This window comes from Acartia tonsa, chromosome 2 (genome assembly GCF_053477335.1).
Source record: "Acartia tonsa isolate MP-2025a chromosome 2, ASM5347733v1, whole genome shotgun sequence".
Taxonomy (NCBI): Eukaryota; Metazoa; Arthropoda; class Copepoda; order Calanoida; family Acartiidae; genus Acartia; species Acartia tonsa.
In genome coordinates, this window is record NC_137261.1 from 19,187,857 (window position 1) to 19,205,266 (window position 17,410).

The following is a 17,410-nucleotide window of genomic DNA, read 5'->3' on the forward strand; positions in this document are numbered from 1 at the left end:
ACGGTTTATTTACATAAATAATAGTCCGAATAAATAGTATATATTTCTTAAGTAAAATTTACTTTACATTATTACAGTATTATTTAGGTTTCACTCATTCTGTTAACAATTTTATAACATAGTATAGTTATACTTTAATACATATCTTTTTACATCTTTAGTTAAATAATGGAAGCATTTTAGTCAGTTTTCTTTGGAAAAAAATTGCATCTTAAATTTAAATTTTGACAAATATGGCTGAGCCGTAAAATTAAAAAAATTCTAAAGTAGGTAAATGAATGCTTAAATGAAATTGAAATATGAAAAACAGAATAAATAAAATTACTATTTCTATTTATATATCACACTCAAAAAATTGGTCACTGGATATTACATAATAATAAAAACCGGCCTTAACTAAATTTTTTTTGGTTGAAATATTTGCAATTTTAAAATATTGTTTTTTTCTAAATCCTTAATTTTTACTTAGAATTTTCTTTTCTTCTTGAATTCCGTCAAATAAATATTAAAAGAAGTGGGGGTGTAGCTAATCACCCCTTAACCCAACATCTGCACAGTAATGGTTCTAGTCTAAAACTGAAAAATATAAATTATGAAAATACAAAGCTAATAAAACTTTCTGCTGAATCACAATGTTGTATCACAAGGCCTAAACTAAAGAAGTTAAATCACAGTAGACTTGTTGGCATGTTAAGCCAGATATTGTACTGTGATACTACAGAAATAAAAAAAAACTTTTAAAACCGCCAAAGCTATGGTTAGTTACAAAATATCAAAAAAAATTCAACTTAAGTTTAAACAGTTTTCTTAATTGAAGGAAGATCATAAGATATATCAAAACTTTAAAAAAATATTTAAATTTTAAAAGAATGCTGAAATAAAAAATAATGACAATTTTGATTGACAAGAAAACATTTATCCTTAAGGAGCAATGCCTTATCTTATTGGAAGATTATTCTTTTTTCTTTGTTTGAAAATACTTAATTATATAGGAAAGAATTTAAAGATATTTAAGATTTAATGGCCTTTTTTTTATGATATCATCTTATTATCACGGATGATTAAACACAGATAAACAAGATAAAACGAGAAAAAATAAATAATAACGATTTTTAAAATATTTAGTAGAACAGGACAGATAAAAAAATACCTAGGTAGATGTATCCAATAAAATAAAATTTTTTCATCAGCGGTATCAGCGTAGGTAGATACGGTAATTCTACGAATAGATGACGAAAAGATGTAGGGATCTAAAGGGAAAAGAAAATGACCGGTAAATTGATGTACATCCCCAATGTTAATACACAAAATTACCATTTAGTGGTTGGAACGTTAGGAAACTTAACTTATCAATCAGAATTCATTAAAAAAAAGTTATAAAGCCAACAAATAAGCGAATGCTATTATAAAACTTTAGGGACTAGTGTAATAAACAGCCCATTGTCCCCTCTCTTTCTGGAAAGATGTCAGTTTTGACGAGTAAGTACCAAACCGCGTCACACTAGAGACGTTAAAATTAAAATATGCCAGGCGTTTTACATCAATAGCAAAAAAGGAGGAACGCCTTGGCTTATTACAATCGAAAACTTTACTAATCACACCAATGACTGGCAGAATAGAAATATTAAAGGGCCGGTTTTCTGTTTGGAAAACTAAAGAACAATAGTTTGATTACAATTAAAGTTCAAAGATTTGACTGTTTAAACTGTTCTACTTAAATATTTTAAAAATCGGATCTTATGCAGTTCTCGGTAAAATGTTTCTGGGATAGATTACCTCAAAAATCTATGAACTTTAAAGAAGTGCGAGCAAGACATATACGTTCAGCCGTTTGGCAGCTAACAGCCTTAAAAGTTCTTTCAAAATGATGTTACTGTGGCGTTTTGTATGAAAAAAATTTCTAAGACATACCAATCGACTTCTGAGACATTTTACCGTGAATTACACCAAATCCGATTAATAATATTTATCCCTGCTTTTAATAACGTATTAAAAATGTAATTTATTTCTATCTACAAAAAAATGGTGTCAAAATAAACAAAAAAGTTTGAACTTTGAAACAAAAATCCACAATTTAAAACAAAATTTTCTAAATTCTGAATTAACAAGACTAGACTAAAAGAAGCACACAAATACTAATTTTAATTTTAAATATCAACAAGTATTTTATCATATAAACAAAGTAACGTTATCTGACACTTTAGATAATTCCAAACTTTTGAAATATGACACTTAAAAAGCTCATGGATTGTTCAAAAATCACTTATTTTACTGCCCAGTTAAAATCAAGGTAAATTTAAAATCTTTTTTTATTTGAAAATTCTTTAGCTTCGCAAATTTTTCTAATTTTATAGTTTTACGTTTTTTTTATTATTTTAAAATATTTTTGGTTATTTGTATATTTTGATAAATAGCGTCTTTATTAATAACGATTATTTCTAAAGGTACTCTTAATATAATGAGTCTTATTTAATATGGAATAACTGAAGGTACAGTAAAGGTATTTTGAGTTTAACTTATTTTTATACAACTAGATTAGATGTTTGGTGGTTTCACTCAAACCTATTTCTTGACCGACTTTCAACATAACAAATGTTTGCATGGCAATGATATATAAAATACAAGTTGCTTCGCACCAAGCCTCTACGGAAGGCGTGAATGTCAGGAAAATGGCCTAAAACCACCTCAAAACATTTATGAAAATTCCCTGAAAAGTACAACCCATTCGAACCACTATTTTCCGTAATCTTTAGCTTTAGACAAAATAAAACTCTACTACTAGGTATATATTATAGGATGATTGTAATTATGGAAATATTAAGATTATCTTTTAAATATTACAAAAGAAAAAAAATTCAAAAGAGCCATAAGGGATACATTTTCATTTAATTTTATCTATGTTACTATTGTAATGTTTATTTGAATATTCAATATATGTGTTATTATAGCTTGTACCCTAAAAATTTAAGTTAAGAACACAAATATATTGTGATGTACCTTATCAAATAATTTTTTTAAAGTCTGTTTTTTAAAACCAAAGTATTTTAACCCATATAGAAGCCCCTTACATAATATATCTCTTCAGTTGAATATTCAGGCTTCACCTCCCCTGTGTATTTGCATGATTCAATGATTAATGAGGCCTATCCAGGACGTCCATGAGATCCCGCCGCTGAGACGCATTGTACATGTTGGAAGTGTCGGAGAAGTGACGTTTTCTTGGCTCCAGGGCCGATATGATGCTCTGGCGGCGGCTGGGCTCCGGCGGGTTCATCAGCAGCTCCGTGATATGGCGAGAAATGAGCTCGATGGCGACCTTGTTGTCGGCGCCGCGGGGAATGATGACGTCAGCAAATTTCTTGGTAGGTAGGCAAAAATCTTCGTACGCTGGCTTCACAACTTCAATGTAATGGTTTAATACCTAAAAAGAAATAGTTTTTATACCTTTTACTTTGTTGAATAGAATAGCTAGGTACTCTTTAACTAAGGTTGACTTTCTTAATACTAATCAGAGGGAGGGATTCTCACATGAGCCATTATACTACAAACATTCCATACATTTTCTACCTGTATCCCATCCCTATACACAATAACATCAATATTATAACCAAACCTGGTCAAGATTTCTGCCCAATTCTTCTGTTTCTTTGTACATCCTTTTAGCCAACCTTGAGTCAGGATCTGTCTCAACAAACATCTTCATGTTGAACATGTTTCTGATCTAAAAAACAGGTTAGTTGTTAGGAAATACCCCTTTTCTCCAACTTATTGCATACATAATATACAGAAAAACTATTATGACAACATCCATAAGTAGAAAAGCACAAAAAAGCATCTCGTCCGAAGTGTTTATGAGATTGAAAAACACCCCCCAATAAAACCTCGGTAATATTTGTTAAAAAAAAAATAGTGATCGTGCTCCACCTTATTTATTAAATAAATCTTATGAGGAGGAGCACGTTCCAGTGGTTAGCAAGATCTTAAATTTTATACGGACAACTTTTTATAGATAGTACACTAAAAATCAGACAAACTATATAAAAGATGATCTTACCTCTGGAAAATATAGAATAAGAATTCCTTCAATAAGGATAACATCAATTTCCAATGATTTCACTGGAGTATACTCTCTGTGCAATAGATTAAAATTATTTTTTCAACATTAGCTTTTTTATAATTAAGATTAATGCATCGAATCATCACTAAATAGAAAAAAGTTTATTTTATTGCATTGTTAGATGAGAGAATATTCTGATCAATATGAAAATTGGGTGTCAGAAGAGACCTAACTTGGCCTAAAGTTATTTATAATGGTGTCCAACATTAGAACCTGAAGTAAAAGGTTAAGGCAAAATAGTTTTCCCATACGTTACTAGTTTTATGTTAAAAATTATAAAATTTTGTCGATTTATTAATTTTACATTTTACCAAAGAAGTCCATCTTAATTTAAATCTAATCATTCCTTAGTCTTGAATTTGTTTTGAGGTCGTATTTTGGAATTTTGGTTGGTCTTCCTTCTACAATATCCTGAAATTTAATTTGTATGTATTACAAGTTTGATATTTTTACACTTTTTCAAACGACAGTACCTAAACCAATTTTTATCATTAAAATATGCTCTAATGTTATCCAATATTCAAATTTTATCTGTGATTAAATTAATTTTCAAAACTTATAAAGAACAGGGATAAGGGATAGGAAACCTGGCCATAAATTAGGTCTCGGCCTGGTTTTGAAAGGGATCATGCAACTTTTACCATTTGCCTAATTTAATGACCTTACTGGCGGACGGCTCATATTGGCTACCGCTCTAAACCAATAGTGTTCTGTGATTTGGGCTTGTTTTGTATCAACCAATCACCAATTGGCTCCGCCAATTGGTGATTGGTTGATACAAAATAAGCCCAAATCACAGATGGCGAAAATTTTACAAGCAGACAATTCTTGAAAAAATAATGATTTCGTCTGCTACGAAAAAAAAAATATAAATGGTGTTAGATCACATTAGTTTAATTATTAAATCTGCTTAGAGTTAAACACTAAAAAAGGGCCACATAGAAAAAAACAAAAATAACGGGATTATTTTTTTGGAAAGAAGGTAGCTACGAATTTTCATTTGGTAGTTTATAAATTAGATGTTGTATTTTGAATTTTAAAAATTTAGTACGGAGTTGATACAACACCTTCACCCTAATTTTTGTACAATACAACACAGTACAGATATATCATTACATTATATATACAGTATAGTATCCAAAGAACTTGATAGAATGTTACCCAAGTGCATATTTATTTATTTATTTTGAATTTTAATTAGCAATGAAATTTTCAAATAAAATTTTTACTCATTAATAAAAATGCAAATAATACAAACTAAAATCTGTCTGAGGGAAACCCAACGATAGCTTTCTGACAGTTCAAATTACCAAAGTAAAAGATAAAAAATTTTGGGAGAGAAAAAACTTCATTTTAACAAAAGCCATTAATATACATATAGGTTTATAAAAAGTTATGTTTTTTACTTTAAACTAGCTACCTGAATTTGATTCTATACTTTATCTACACACACACACACAGCTTTTTCATTAGCATTTTATACGAACCACTGCGCTATCCCAAAACTGGTTTATTAGGCTAGAAATAGGCCTAGGCTAGAAATAGGCCTGAAATAATATTTTCCTACGTTTCCCATCCCTTATCCCTGATAAAGAAAGGTTACGTCTGTGCGTCAATATAGTGTAGATTATGTGATTAAAGAGCACTCGATGGTCTTTCTCAAAATTACTTTATTACAGTTTACTATTTTTCCAATAACAATTTTCTGTCAACCTAAACTTTTTTTATTAAAGGTATAAAAACGCTACCTTAAGGCATTTCTCCATGAGTTTCATGTCAAAGGCATCGGGGTGATCAAAATTAAACTCTCCTCGAGAGGCTTTCTCAGATTCTTTGGGGGTCAGGTCGCGATAAAATGATTCCTGAAAATAGAAAATTGTAAATATTACCTACTAATGCTATCTAATTCGCGTTAAAGAAATAATAAGAGTAGGGAAAGATGGGAAGGTGATGGGTTCGAATTTTGTCAAAACTATAGTTAAAAATTATACCTACAGTTACTATGCAAGTTACAATTATGGTAAGAGTAGGGGGAATACCTTCGCCTAAAACAGGCGCAACTTATTATCTTGCACAGTTAGGACTTCTAAGCAAAGGTCGTGCAATCAAAGGATCTTATTATGCATATCCATAGTTTACCTGGGAAATACTTAATATTTGTTGTTCAGCTCCGGAATTAAATTGCCTAAAATTGTTTAAATTATATTCATGGATAAAGTCAAAGAGTGGGGGGGGGGGGGGGGGTGCGTAATGACATCTGAACTTAAACAGTGAGCAAAATGGTCTTCATATTGAGCTAGATTCTTGAAAATTGGCACATAAGCCAAGTCCTATAGGAACTACATCTAAATGAAAAAAAAGTCTACTTTTTATTTTGAAGTTAGGTTAGGTACGAAAAACCCTGCAGAAATGAGGTTTTTAGGCATTTTTTAGTCTATTTTGATGTAAAACTTAGGTACCTTTAATTATTTTTTCTTGGTTTTTTTTTTCCTTGAATACACTGTGTCTTTTCACATTTCACAAGGACATTATTTAAGATGATTCAGCAAGTCAGGGACCAAGCCCAGCGGGCTAGGTGGGTGGCTTGCAGGGGTTAAGTGCATTTTTTCATACCTATTTTGTGTTTGTTTTTTTGAGATTCGGGCCCAAACTTGCTAAATCATCATATATATGAATAAATTAAATATATGATTAGATATATAGTGTATTCAAGGAGAAAAAAACTTAAGAAAAAACAATAAAAGTAAGTTTCTACATCAAAATAGACCAAAAACCTAACCTTATTTTTTCATTTAGATGTAGAACTAGGCTTATGTACCAAGTTTCAAGAATCTACATCAATATTTAGATCACTTTGCTCACTGTTATTTTTAAGTTCAGATGTCATTACGCCCCCCCCCCCCCCCCCCCCTTATTTTATCAAATAGATTGTTGCTTTTCATAAAGTGTCGGTTGAGCACGATACCCCACCCCCCCCCCCTCCATCCCCAATTTTCTTTCTATGCTAGTACAAATTGTTGTCATCCTTTTTCTTCAATATCTGTATCGGTAAATTTCATAGGTACATATTTCAAGTAATTCTAAGTATAAAATGCATAAATTGTAAATGATATGTTCTTGATAATACATGTACACGTGAAAAGGCAATAAGAAACCTTACATTAAAATAATACTTTAAATATTGAAGTACATATAGGGGCGTTATCCTCTTAGGAAATTGTTTTTAGGCAAAACGTTACATATTATGATATAAGATCAATAGTTTTTTTAAAGATTAAAGATGAAATGGGTACAATATTTTTGTTACCTAGGAGCAGCATAAAGAATCAATGGAATGCGGTAAAAAATGTCCAAATGTTAATAGATTACTTTCAATGTCAAATAATCGATGTATTTCAGATAGTCCGTAGGTAATTAAGGCTTCTAAATAAAAAATCGATTTAAATTTTATCTAGTAAATCCAATTAAAACTTTCTAATTTGTGTAACTACATAGAACAAGTAAGATTATGTTCTAAGAACCCAAATCATTTTACTGTAACAGTTAATACTATGATATTTATTATTATTTCATAAATTAAATCAGGTCGGTGTTTTGCCACTAAGAATGTAGCAAGAAATAATCTAATAATAGGTTAAACTTAGACCACCAAACAGACTCACACGAAAAATTGTGTAGAAGCTACGGAAAATATCAATTCTGATTTTTAAAATCGTTGGAAAATGTGAAAATCAAAATATCCAAACCTTATATTATCCATGATTTTCTCGCAAACTGAGGACTTTCCGGATGAGGATCCACCAGCCACCCCAATTATAAAGGGTGGCACGCCCTTCTGTCTACCATCAGAATCTAGTAACATAGACATTTTCATTCATCTGATTTTTAATCTTTCTGAAATATGAAAACATTAGAGTAAAACAATAGAAGTTTAATAACTGTTTGTCATTGTCCCATGGACCTCGGCCGACTTTCAATTGGGTCAGTGAATATTAGCCAATAGCGTTGGGAATATTAACACAAACAAGTCGCTACAAAAGAGCAGAAAGAAATTTGCTAGCAGACAAAAAAGGTCCCCAACACTAGATCCAGGCAGTTGTCTGAGCTATACATCTATATTTATAGATTTATTAGCCAAACATTTACCTTAATTGCATAATTAATTCTACATAAATATATTCTTAAAAGTTTATTTAATCAAATAATTATGAAAAATCTTTATATTCATTTCCATAAAATTATAAGAAGCTTTAAATGATTAAATAACTGTAATATGATACATTAGATTTACAAGCAATTAGTCATATACTGCTTAAAGATAAGCATTTAAAGCAATAAACTTGTAATTAATCTAAATAAAAAGAGAAATCAAAAATAATTAGGTATTATTATGTTTTTAAGTAAATATATCAGGAAAGATAAAGTATATAAAGTTACAGAGTAGCTCAGAATTATATTTTTTGTAACCTGAAAGGAAAATGCTTCTTTAAAGTAAGTATATGTAATTGCGTCACAGAGTAAAAAATCCACTTAACTTCGAATCTGCGTAAAATAACAATAGATAGTTTAAAAGATTTATTAGCTTTTTCTTTGAATCTAAAATAATAATTACTTGCTATGTATCCAGATGAGATATTTGTTTGTGTAGTTGTGTTACTTAGAATTATAAAACGACTGGACCAGTTGATACAACCTTTTAAAGAAGCCTCGTAATGGTCATATGCGGGTAATATTCTATTTTTTCACAGGTTACTTCGACACTTCATAAGAAAACAAGGATGACAACATCCATAAAAGCGAAGCACTGAAACGGTAGGACAAACGGACATAACGCTTGTATAGTGTCTGAACTGAATAATCAGAATATAAAAGTATAAGAGTCAAAGCAAAATTGTAAGTAAATTTGTTGAAAAACTGCTTGATATAGGATAATGTTTAAGGACATACTTACATTTTTAGGACTTGATTATAGAGTTGCTTCGCTTATAATATTGTTCTTTGTTGTCTCAGGAATTAATATACCAAAAAGCAGATCAAACGGATAAATAGTTCACATAAAAATTTGTTGTTTAAAAAGTAGAAAAATCAACATGTTTAAAATGGACGTACGGACCTTCTGGTAATGATTATAGAGTTGCTACGCTTTCTAAATCGTACCTAACTACTACAGGAATCATCATGCAAAGTTTGAAATCGTAGGACAATTCTAACATGCCTAAATTAACGAATAAAAGCTATCTATCTCGGACGTACGGACGGACGTACGGACCGAACCTAATTATAGAAAAGCTTCGCTTTTAAAAAACTGGAGTTCAAAAAAATCTTTCCAAATAATATAAATGTTACCTTCAAAACTCCAATGTATTAATTTAGTTACCTTTTAAGTATAAAATAGTACTAGATCCAACTTAAAATCACTGGGTATCTAAGTCACATGACACTAGAGAAAAATAATTTAACTTAGGCAGTGTTAATTTCAGTTGTGTGAGGATAGATGTTGCTCGTTAGCTGGGCAGAAGGAGAAAGAGAATCTTGCGAGTGTAGAGTCTAGACATGTCCTGGCTTTCCTTTATATGCTGCAAGGTTTAGGGATGGAGCAGGCGTAGAAATTAATCTGAAAATTTTCTCGTTTATTGGAGTTGATTAGGGTTTAATTAATATAACCTAATCATTCTTAGGAAACAATGATTTCCTCCTAACCAACATCTTTAAGTAAATGTGACTGTTAGGTACAAAAATGATCTCAAAAACCACTTGATGGACATGTAAACAGTTTAGCTTGAAATGAAATGAAGTACCTAAAAGTTAAATTATGTGAGCAGCCAGTAGCGTATTTCAATTTTTTTAACAAAAAAAACTCTTTTTTTCCTTTATACCTTACCCCTGTTACGTAAAAACCTAATCAAATGGGAAGATACTTGAAAATAAGCGGGGGTGACAACTAATAATTCTTTTCAGTTGCGAAACTGCTCTGTAAATATTTAGAGGCCGTATCGCTATGGGAGAAAACTTGTTTTTTTCTAGTGCTTAAGTAAAACTGCTGATGTTTTATTGCATGTAATTATATCAATTATCTTGGATTATCTCTAGAATGCAACTTACATAGTGCATCGGTCTGTCGGTTATGCTACATAAGACATATAATTTGAATTTAAATATTTGATAATTTCTGTTATTTATCATATCCTTCCCTCTCTATATCTCTCACTTTTGAAGACAACTGCTAAACATGCGCTCCATAATTCACTTTCTACGTTTGTCCATTTGTTATTTTTTTCATACTCCGCTACATGTGGATGTTGTCATCCTTGTTGAATGCCAGTTGGGCCACATAAAGGTCTTTAAACACTTCAAATATCACACAAAATAAGAAACTGACAAGACTTATTTCTTCATTATTACTTCTTTAAATGGTGATTTTAAACAAAAAGTTTAAACTTCCAGTCCTAAAACCACATTCTTCTTTGTAGAGACCATATTACGTATATTACTATTTGCATCATTTCTAACTAATACGCAATTTCAAAATTTCATTTACAATTGAAATATCCTCATTTCATTAAAACTAGTTTTCATTTAAGTTGACAAAGTATTTATATGTATACCAAAACCAGAATAAAAATATACTTATTTAACACACTTTAATAGGCTTTTCAAACCATGACATATTGCGTAATATAAAATTAACTTTGAAACAAAATATTGCTTTATTTTCCCCATTCCCCTTCATGAAAAAACAAGTTAAATAATATTTGTTGCATTGCCCCAAAGTTAGATCGATTTCTTCGTCCCTTTTAAGGCCCAAACTACACTTCCCAAGGGAGGGATGACTGCTTTACCCCCCTTTCAGTCGCTGTCACTTGAAAAGTTCGTTTTGTTATTATGGAATGAATCAAAATAAATAAAGGCACAAGAATCCACAAATAGAAATCAGCTGATCTGTCGTAGGAAAAGTGTGTCAACTTTTGGTGTCAATTTCCGTAAAGTATAATTAATTAAATGAGAAAAAATCTAAATCTTGGAATTGACTGTAAATGTTACAATTGTGACTAGAGAACTTTTGGATAATAGAAAATAAAACGAAGTAGCGGGTTTCCTATATGTAGTTCATGCATGAGGCTCGAAACCTGAAGGGCAATCATTAACATTTACCTAACCTAAAATAACCTATCAAAGTTACTGTGAAAATGCGATGAAACCCGCTACTTTGTTATATTTCCATGATCCGAACTTAATTTCATAGCCGCACCCAGATAAAAAATGTGACACCCCTATTAAGTACTGAAGTTGTGTACAGGGTGTCGTGACAGTACAAAATTATTATCTCCGAACAATACCCCAAGCCGTTGATATTTATGACGTAACAGTTTAAAGTATTTGTATAGAAATGTATTTTTAGGCGTAACAGTACAATCTCTTTTTCCCCCAGCCCGATTTTGGTCTAAAACTTTTTGACGTTTATTCCCAATCTTTAAAATTATTTTAGGTATTAATAATGTATCTTTTTTCTATAATTCATATTTCAATAATAATTTAGATCTTAAAATTTACACAAAGTTTAAACACAAACCCCTTTTTTTATACAACTAAAGTTGTTTTATTCATTGTGAAAAAAAGGAAAAAGTTAAGGGGAAAAAAAGAGTTGAAAATAATTTTGTCCAAGTGTACACAACTTCAAAATTAAAAAAATGAAATCAAAACAAATATCAAATAATTTTACAATTAACAACCCTCGATCTCTTCTTATATGGCCCTATTTTTCAGCTTATTAAAAGTAATATTTTAAACTTTTGTTTGTTTTTTGTAAAAGTTATATCAAAGTAGTTAAAACAGAAAAAATTAAGAATAGTGAAAATTTAGTTTTATCATACAAAATTGTGTGAATATGATTAAAAAATAATTAAGACAATTAAGAATATTCTTATTTTGTTTAATATTGTAAAATAGTAAAAATTCTTTTATATTTTATCCTATTTCTAGATTCAAATCATGTATTATTGCATCGTTTTTACAAACAATTTTCCACGAATTCTAAACTAATTCATATATAAAAATTATATTAGTTTAAATCTTGTAATTTTCCATTTCAATATCCGAGCTAGGAAAGCTTTCTATAATACGTCGAGTTATTTTTAATATTTTGCCCTTGGTAGCTCTAAAAATTTGGCTGATTTTATTATATTTTGATATGGATAAATTACTATTTACAGAAGAATTGTTTAAACTGACCAAGCTTAATTTGATATATTTACTTCAGTACGAAGAGCTAGAGAAACTTAAAAATGGGCAAGAAACGAAAAAATGTTGCTGAGTTAACTGAAAATTTGGATAACCCAGGGAGGGAGAGGACATTTGGCTGTTGTTTATTACACACTAGTCACCAAAGTTTTATAATAGCGTTTTCTTATATGTTGGGGAATTTTATTGGTTGGTTCATTAAGTTGAGTATCCACACGTTCAAACCACTAACTATAACTTACTGTAGTGGTAATTTTGTGTATAATCATGTGGGGATGTAAATCAAATTGGCCCAATGTCCTATCAATAGCTTTAGATACATGGGATAATCTAAAATGAAGAATTAGAGGCAGAGAAATTGGCAATGATGGCCAGAATTTTAGAATTGGAGGCCACCAATAAAGATTTGGAGAAAGAAAACCACCAGTTAAAAGAAAACTGTACATGTCCAAAGGAAACTGCCGGTAACTTCAGAATTGTTCCTTTGGTGGCCATGAGAAAAATATTTGGATTCCTATCTTTTGATGAGTTAAAGGAATTGAGATGTGTTTCTTCTTGGTTCTTCACCACTATATTAGATGAATTTAAATCAGGGATCATGTTACTTATAGAATTAGCGGATATCACTTGTTATTAATAGACAAAGCAAACTTATACATGTTACTAATTGACTAAGCAATATCCCCTCTCCATTTTCTAAAGTTATTAGATTTTATTAGATTTGAATGCTAAAAATAATAATTATTACATATGATATTGAATCGCGATTTGGTTGCACAAATTGTAAAATGCATTATATGTTACTAAAGACTAAGCGCTAATTCTTTTAGTAACATGATCCCAAATCAGTGTTTGGAACCTACCATATTAAAATGCGATCACTAGTGTCAGACATCTGCCCAGATACTGGAAAGAAGTGGGTACTGCAAGTGCCAAAAGAAATTGATGAAATTCTAAGACCTGGAGTTGAGCTGGCCTTTAATTTGGAAATGTGGGATGACACAGCTGAAGACATGGGAAAACCTGATGCAGATTTTGTTCAGGAAATTCAACAGTACAATAATAATATTACTGAAATTAAAGTTGCATTGTGTCATGACAGTTATGATTATCTTCTAAAAGAAGATTTTTACTTTAAACATTTGGAGAAGATTGACATAGTTTTGGTGGAGTGTAAAAGCGAAGACTGTCATAATGAACATAAAAATTTTGTGAGAGAAGCCTGCATTAATTTTATTTCAAGATATGCCAATCAACTTGAACATTTGAAAATTACTGATATGCATAATTGGGATTTAGATTATGCAACCAACAGTAATGACCTACCCCATCTACCTTATATATGAAATCTTTATCTCTTCATAGATTTGGCAACAATCAAGCTTCATTTGTAATGAAATCTGTTAATTTTGAAAATTTAACAAAATTAGATTTGCATTCATTTTACAGTCCCAACATTGATATTAATGGTTTGAATATGAAGAACCTCACAGATTTGAGTTTATGTTATGTTGATAAGCACTGGGATGCAGCAAGGTTATTGAAAAATAACTCAAGTACACTTACAGCGTTGAATATTGGAATTGGTATTATGGATAAATATGAAATTGATATCAAGGACATAAAATTTTCCAAACTGAAGCAACTAGACATCGGAGAAATGTATGAAACTGATGCTTTTACACTAATTGAAAATTCAAAGAATTCTATAGAAGAAATTTATGTATCTGGTATTCCTTATGAAAATAAAAAACTAGAATCTGTCAGGAACATCCAGCTTCCTCGCTTGAAGAAAGTTCATCTGGATATTTATAATCTTCTTTATGTGGCATCTTCTCAATTGGTAACTTCTTTAATTAGTGCTTGCAATGACAGAACTATTATCCTCATACGAAATAAAAAAATTCACAAATCTATGCTGCTGGAACATCCAAGTGATAAGTTTATATCAGTATATAGATATTTTCGCTACTGATCGCAAAACATTTTTTTTATTTTTTATTGTGTTTTATATTAGTTTAATTAAAGCATTAATTAAAGAATTATTAAGGCCTAAATTGATGTATTATTAAATCTATGCAATATAATATAATGACTTTTCTCGTATTCATTCGAATACGGTGGATAGGAACCGGTTCTCATCCAAACGAAAAAACTATGTCTAGCATCGTATTATAAACAGCTTACTGCGGATATAAAAATGTACAATTATTATTACATTTTTATATTCGTAGAAAGCTGGAGAATGCGAGAAATAACTATTCCTGTGTTATTTCCCCTAAAATATGCTTTTGAAATCAACTTTATGTAACATGAATAAGAATAAAACTTATTAGGTACGTACTTTAAACTTATTTCAAGCTTTTAAATGAAATTAAATACATCTTTTTTATTTTTTTCATCTTGTTCTATTTTCAGATTTCATAGAAGAGTATTATGTTTATAGATATAATTACGTGTAACCTATATTTTTTCAGAAAACTTCTAAAAATGAATTAAAAAATACTTTAATTATTGCTTGAAATCTAATCTAAAACTTCTTTGCTTTATTGGCTGCAAAGAATGGATAGGAGGTACGAGGGGCGTGGCAGTAGTGGAAGGCGTTCAGCTAGCCAGGTAAATAATCCAATCATTTTATAGAACTTCTTATATGTAATACATACGATAGGTAGCATTTAGGCGCATAAGTTTTTATTTTAACCAAATAACAAATGACTTGTATTTTTTGGGTTGTCTTTAAAATTTTTCTTTAATATCACAACACATATTTTCTTGATTGGTTATAAACCTTATGTTTAAAACCTTCCAGTGCCTTATTTTCACACCCAATGAATATATTTATGGATATTAGTTTGATAACGTTAAAAAGTCTATAAATTGGTGGTTTTTTAAACAGGAAAAAGGGCGAGGACGTGCAGGCAGTCAAGAGAAAAGTAGAGGCAGTGGTCGTGCAGAGAGTTTAGATAAGGCGGACTCACGACCCAGCGTCTTTTCAAGACTAGGAAATAAGGTAATTATTTTTTTCTAATATGATTTAGTATAGGTATATAGTCAACTCCCCTTGATTTCCATGCATGATATTTTTTAAAGCAAAATTTTACTTTAACTTTATATTACCTAGTAATATGTAATATGTTTATTGGGAAGCTATGTATTAGTTTTATGCTGTTTAGGATGTTTCTGAAAATACTTCATTTTACAGGATATCTGCATTCATTTTGTACCAATTTTTATACCTTAATATGTTATTTTGAAGGTTGCTGGTCAGGGTGGAAATAGAGGAGGTAATTCTGGTAGCACTTCAAAGACATCATCTTCAAGTAAGTTTGATATTTTTCATGATTTGTATTCAAACAGACAGAATATCTAAGTATTGACCAAAGTTTATTTTATACCTAGTGTTTTAAGATTGTCAAATGCATTGATAGATTATAATGATAAATATTTGTTATACCAAATATTTTTAGGTTCCCGTAGACAAAGTCTTTCACCAAGGAAAAAGGGCAACAAAAGTGGCGAATCATCTCGGCCTTCTTCTAATATGAGTAATCGCAAGGTACTTTTTTTTTACATATATAGGTGCAAGTGCTCTGCAAAAAAAGCATGAGAATGCTTTGTTTTCATTATAAGTTCTGAAGGGATCTTTTCTGACATCCTAATTTGAAATAATTCATCTTTCTCCTTTAACAAACCTTTCCTAAAACACACTAACTAATAAATTCATGCATTTTTGAGATCTTTAGCTTAACACAGTAAAAATTTATATTTTGTATGAAAGGATTCACCATCAATGGAAACAACGGACACCTGGAGCCAAGAAAATCTTGAGAAGATTGACCAGCTGACTCTGGAAAAGAAAAGGGAGATGTTGCAGAGAGAGCTGGCCAGACAACTGGAGGCTGACAGCAACAAGCTCAAGAGAAAACGGTCAAAATCGTCGTCTTCCAGCCATTCAAGTTCTTCAAGCGGTTCGGGTTAGTATTTCTTTAGTAAAGTAGGTTCTCAAAAATAGACATGTACATTTGTGTAACTAATAACTGACATAATGATGCTGTATAAATGTTATTGTTCCGATTTTATCTAAAGGTTGTTTGCTGGATGGCTACTTTTCTTTTTGTAAACCTAAAAACATAACATTAGGTAAAAAAATATTAGGTTTAAAAGCAATGTAATTAGGTACGTGTTTTAAACACATAAAATCAGAAGAGGACTTAATTCTATTGAACTTTATACTTATCTTTGCAAGTTTAAATCATATTACAAATTAAATTTTTAGATTCCAACAGCTCTGATTCAAGCTCCGAATCCAATAAGAAAAAGAGAAAAGAACCCAAAAAGAAAAAGAAGGAAACTGAAATTGACAAAAGCAAAATTAAAAAGCTTAAAGCCAAGCTAAAGCAAAAGAAACAGGAGAAGTTGAAGAAGAAAATAGCCGCAAAAGCTAAGAAAATAAAAACTGAATTAAAGGAGGGTAAAAGTGATAAGAAAGTTGATGGTAAGACGGGGAGTGGAAGGGAGGGTAGCAATCCAACAAGTAAGGCTAGAACACCTGAACCTGCAAAACCAAGGTATGTTGAGTAATTTAAAAGTGCTTCTAATTAATTTTTTTAGGTGGAAAAGAAAAAGAAAACATAAGAATAAAAGAAGGAAAGATAAGTTACAATCAATAGTCCATTGCTAAGTTGTTAATTTTTATTCTGTTTCCATTTAGGAAAACAATAATATCTGAATTCTAAAAGTGTTTTTTTTACTTTACCTCAATTTTGAAATCATAATTATCGTTTTTCGTTTATTTTAACGAAGGAAATGTTTCAGAATTACAGTTAAGCCAGGAGGCCAGGAGAGGGATAAATTTGGATTCTACATTGCTCCAGGATTGTTTAGTTTATATTACAGTACACTATATTATAATAGCAGCTACGCCCAATCTATGGTATCTGTCTTTAAAGGGGTGAGTAGTAGGGTGGGTCGATTTTGGACATTTTTTTTCTGAGGCCAAAGCGGGGATCTGCATTCAATTTATATAGATATAATACACCTCTGGATGATTTAAAA

At 30.5% G+C, this 17,410-nt stretch overlaps 2 protein-coding genes across 4 annotated transcripts in view; one reads left to right on the forward strand and one right to left on the reverse strand.

The window, feature by feature from the left end:
* The window catches only part of LOC145306209 (uncharacterized), a 324,616-nt gene that overhangs the window by 294,028 nt on the left and 13,178 nt on the right, over window positions 1–17,410 (forward strand). For all 3 annotated transcript variants that reach the window (XM_080148226.1, XM_080148236.1, XM_080148244.1), the window contains exons 2-8: window positions 14,831–14,971; window positions 15,252–15,365; window positions 15,612–15,675; window positions 15,823–15,911; window positions 16,134–16,329; window positions 16,632–16,923; window positions 17,171–17,227. In XM_080148226.1, the coding sequence (XP_080004352.1) occupies window positions 14,918–14,971; window positions 15,252–15,365; window positions 15,612–15,675; window positions 15,823–15,911; window positions 16,134–16,329; window positions 16,632–16,923; window positions 17,171–17,227 (866 nt within the window). In that variant the 5' untranslated portion in view covers window positions 14,831–14,917. The remainder of the gene's footprint in view (window positions 1–14,830; window positions 14,972–15,251; window positions 15,366–15,611; window positions 15,676–15,822; window positions 15,912–16,133; window positions 16,330–16,631; window positions 16,924–17,170; window positions 17,228–17,410) is intronic.
* Window positions 25–8,007, reverse strand: LOC145306159 (uridine-cytidine kinase 2-B-like). Its single transcript, XM_080148140.1, has 7 exons — window positions 7,864–8,007; window positions 6,257–6,302; window positions 5,866–5,979; window positions 4,464–4,528; window positions 4,055–4,130; window positions 3,614–3,721; window positions 25–3,421 (listed from the first exon to the last, which is right to left on the reverse strand). The coding sequence occupies exons 1-7, from the start codon at window positions 7,989–7,991 to the stop codon at window positions 3,134–3,136; spliced, it is 825 nt and encodes a 274-aa protein (XP_080004266.1). The 5' UTR covers window positions 7,992–8,007; the 3' UTR covers window positions 25–3,133.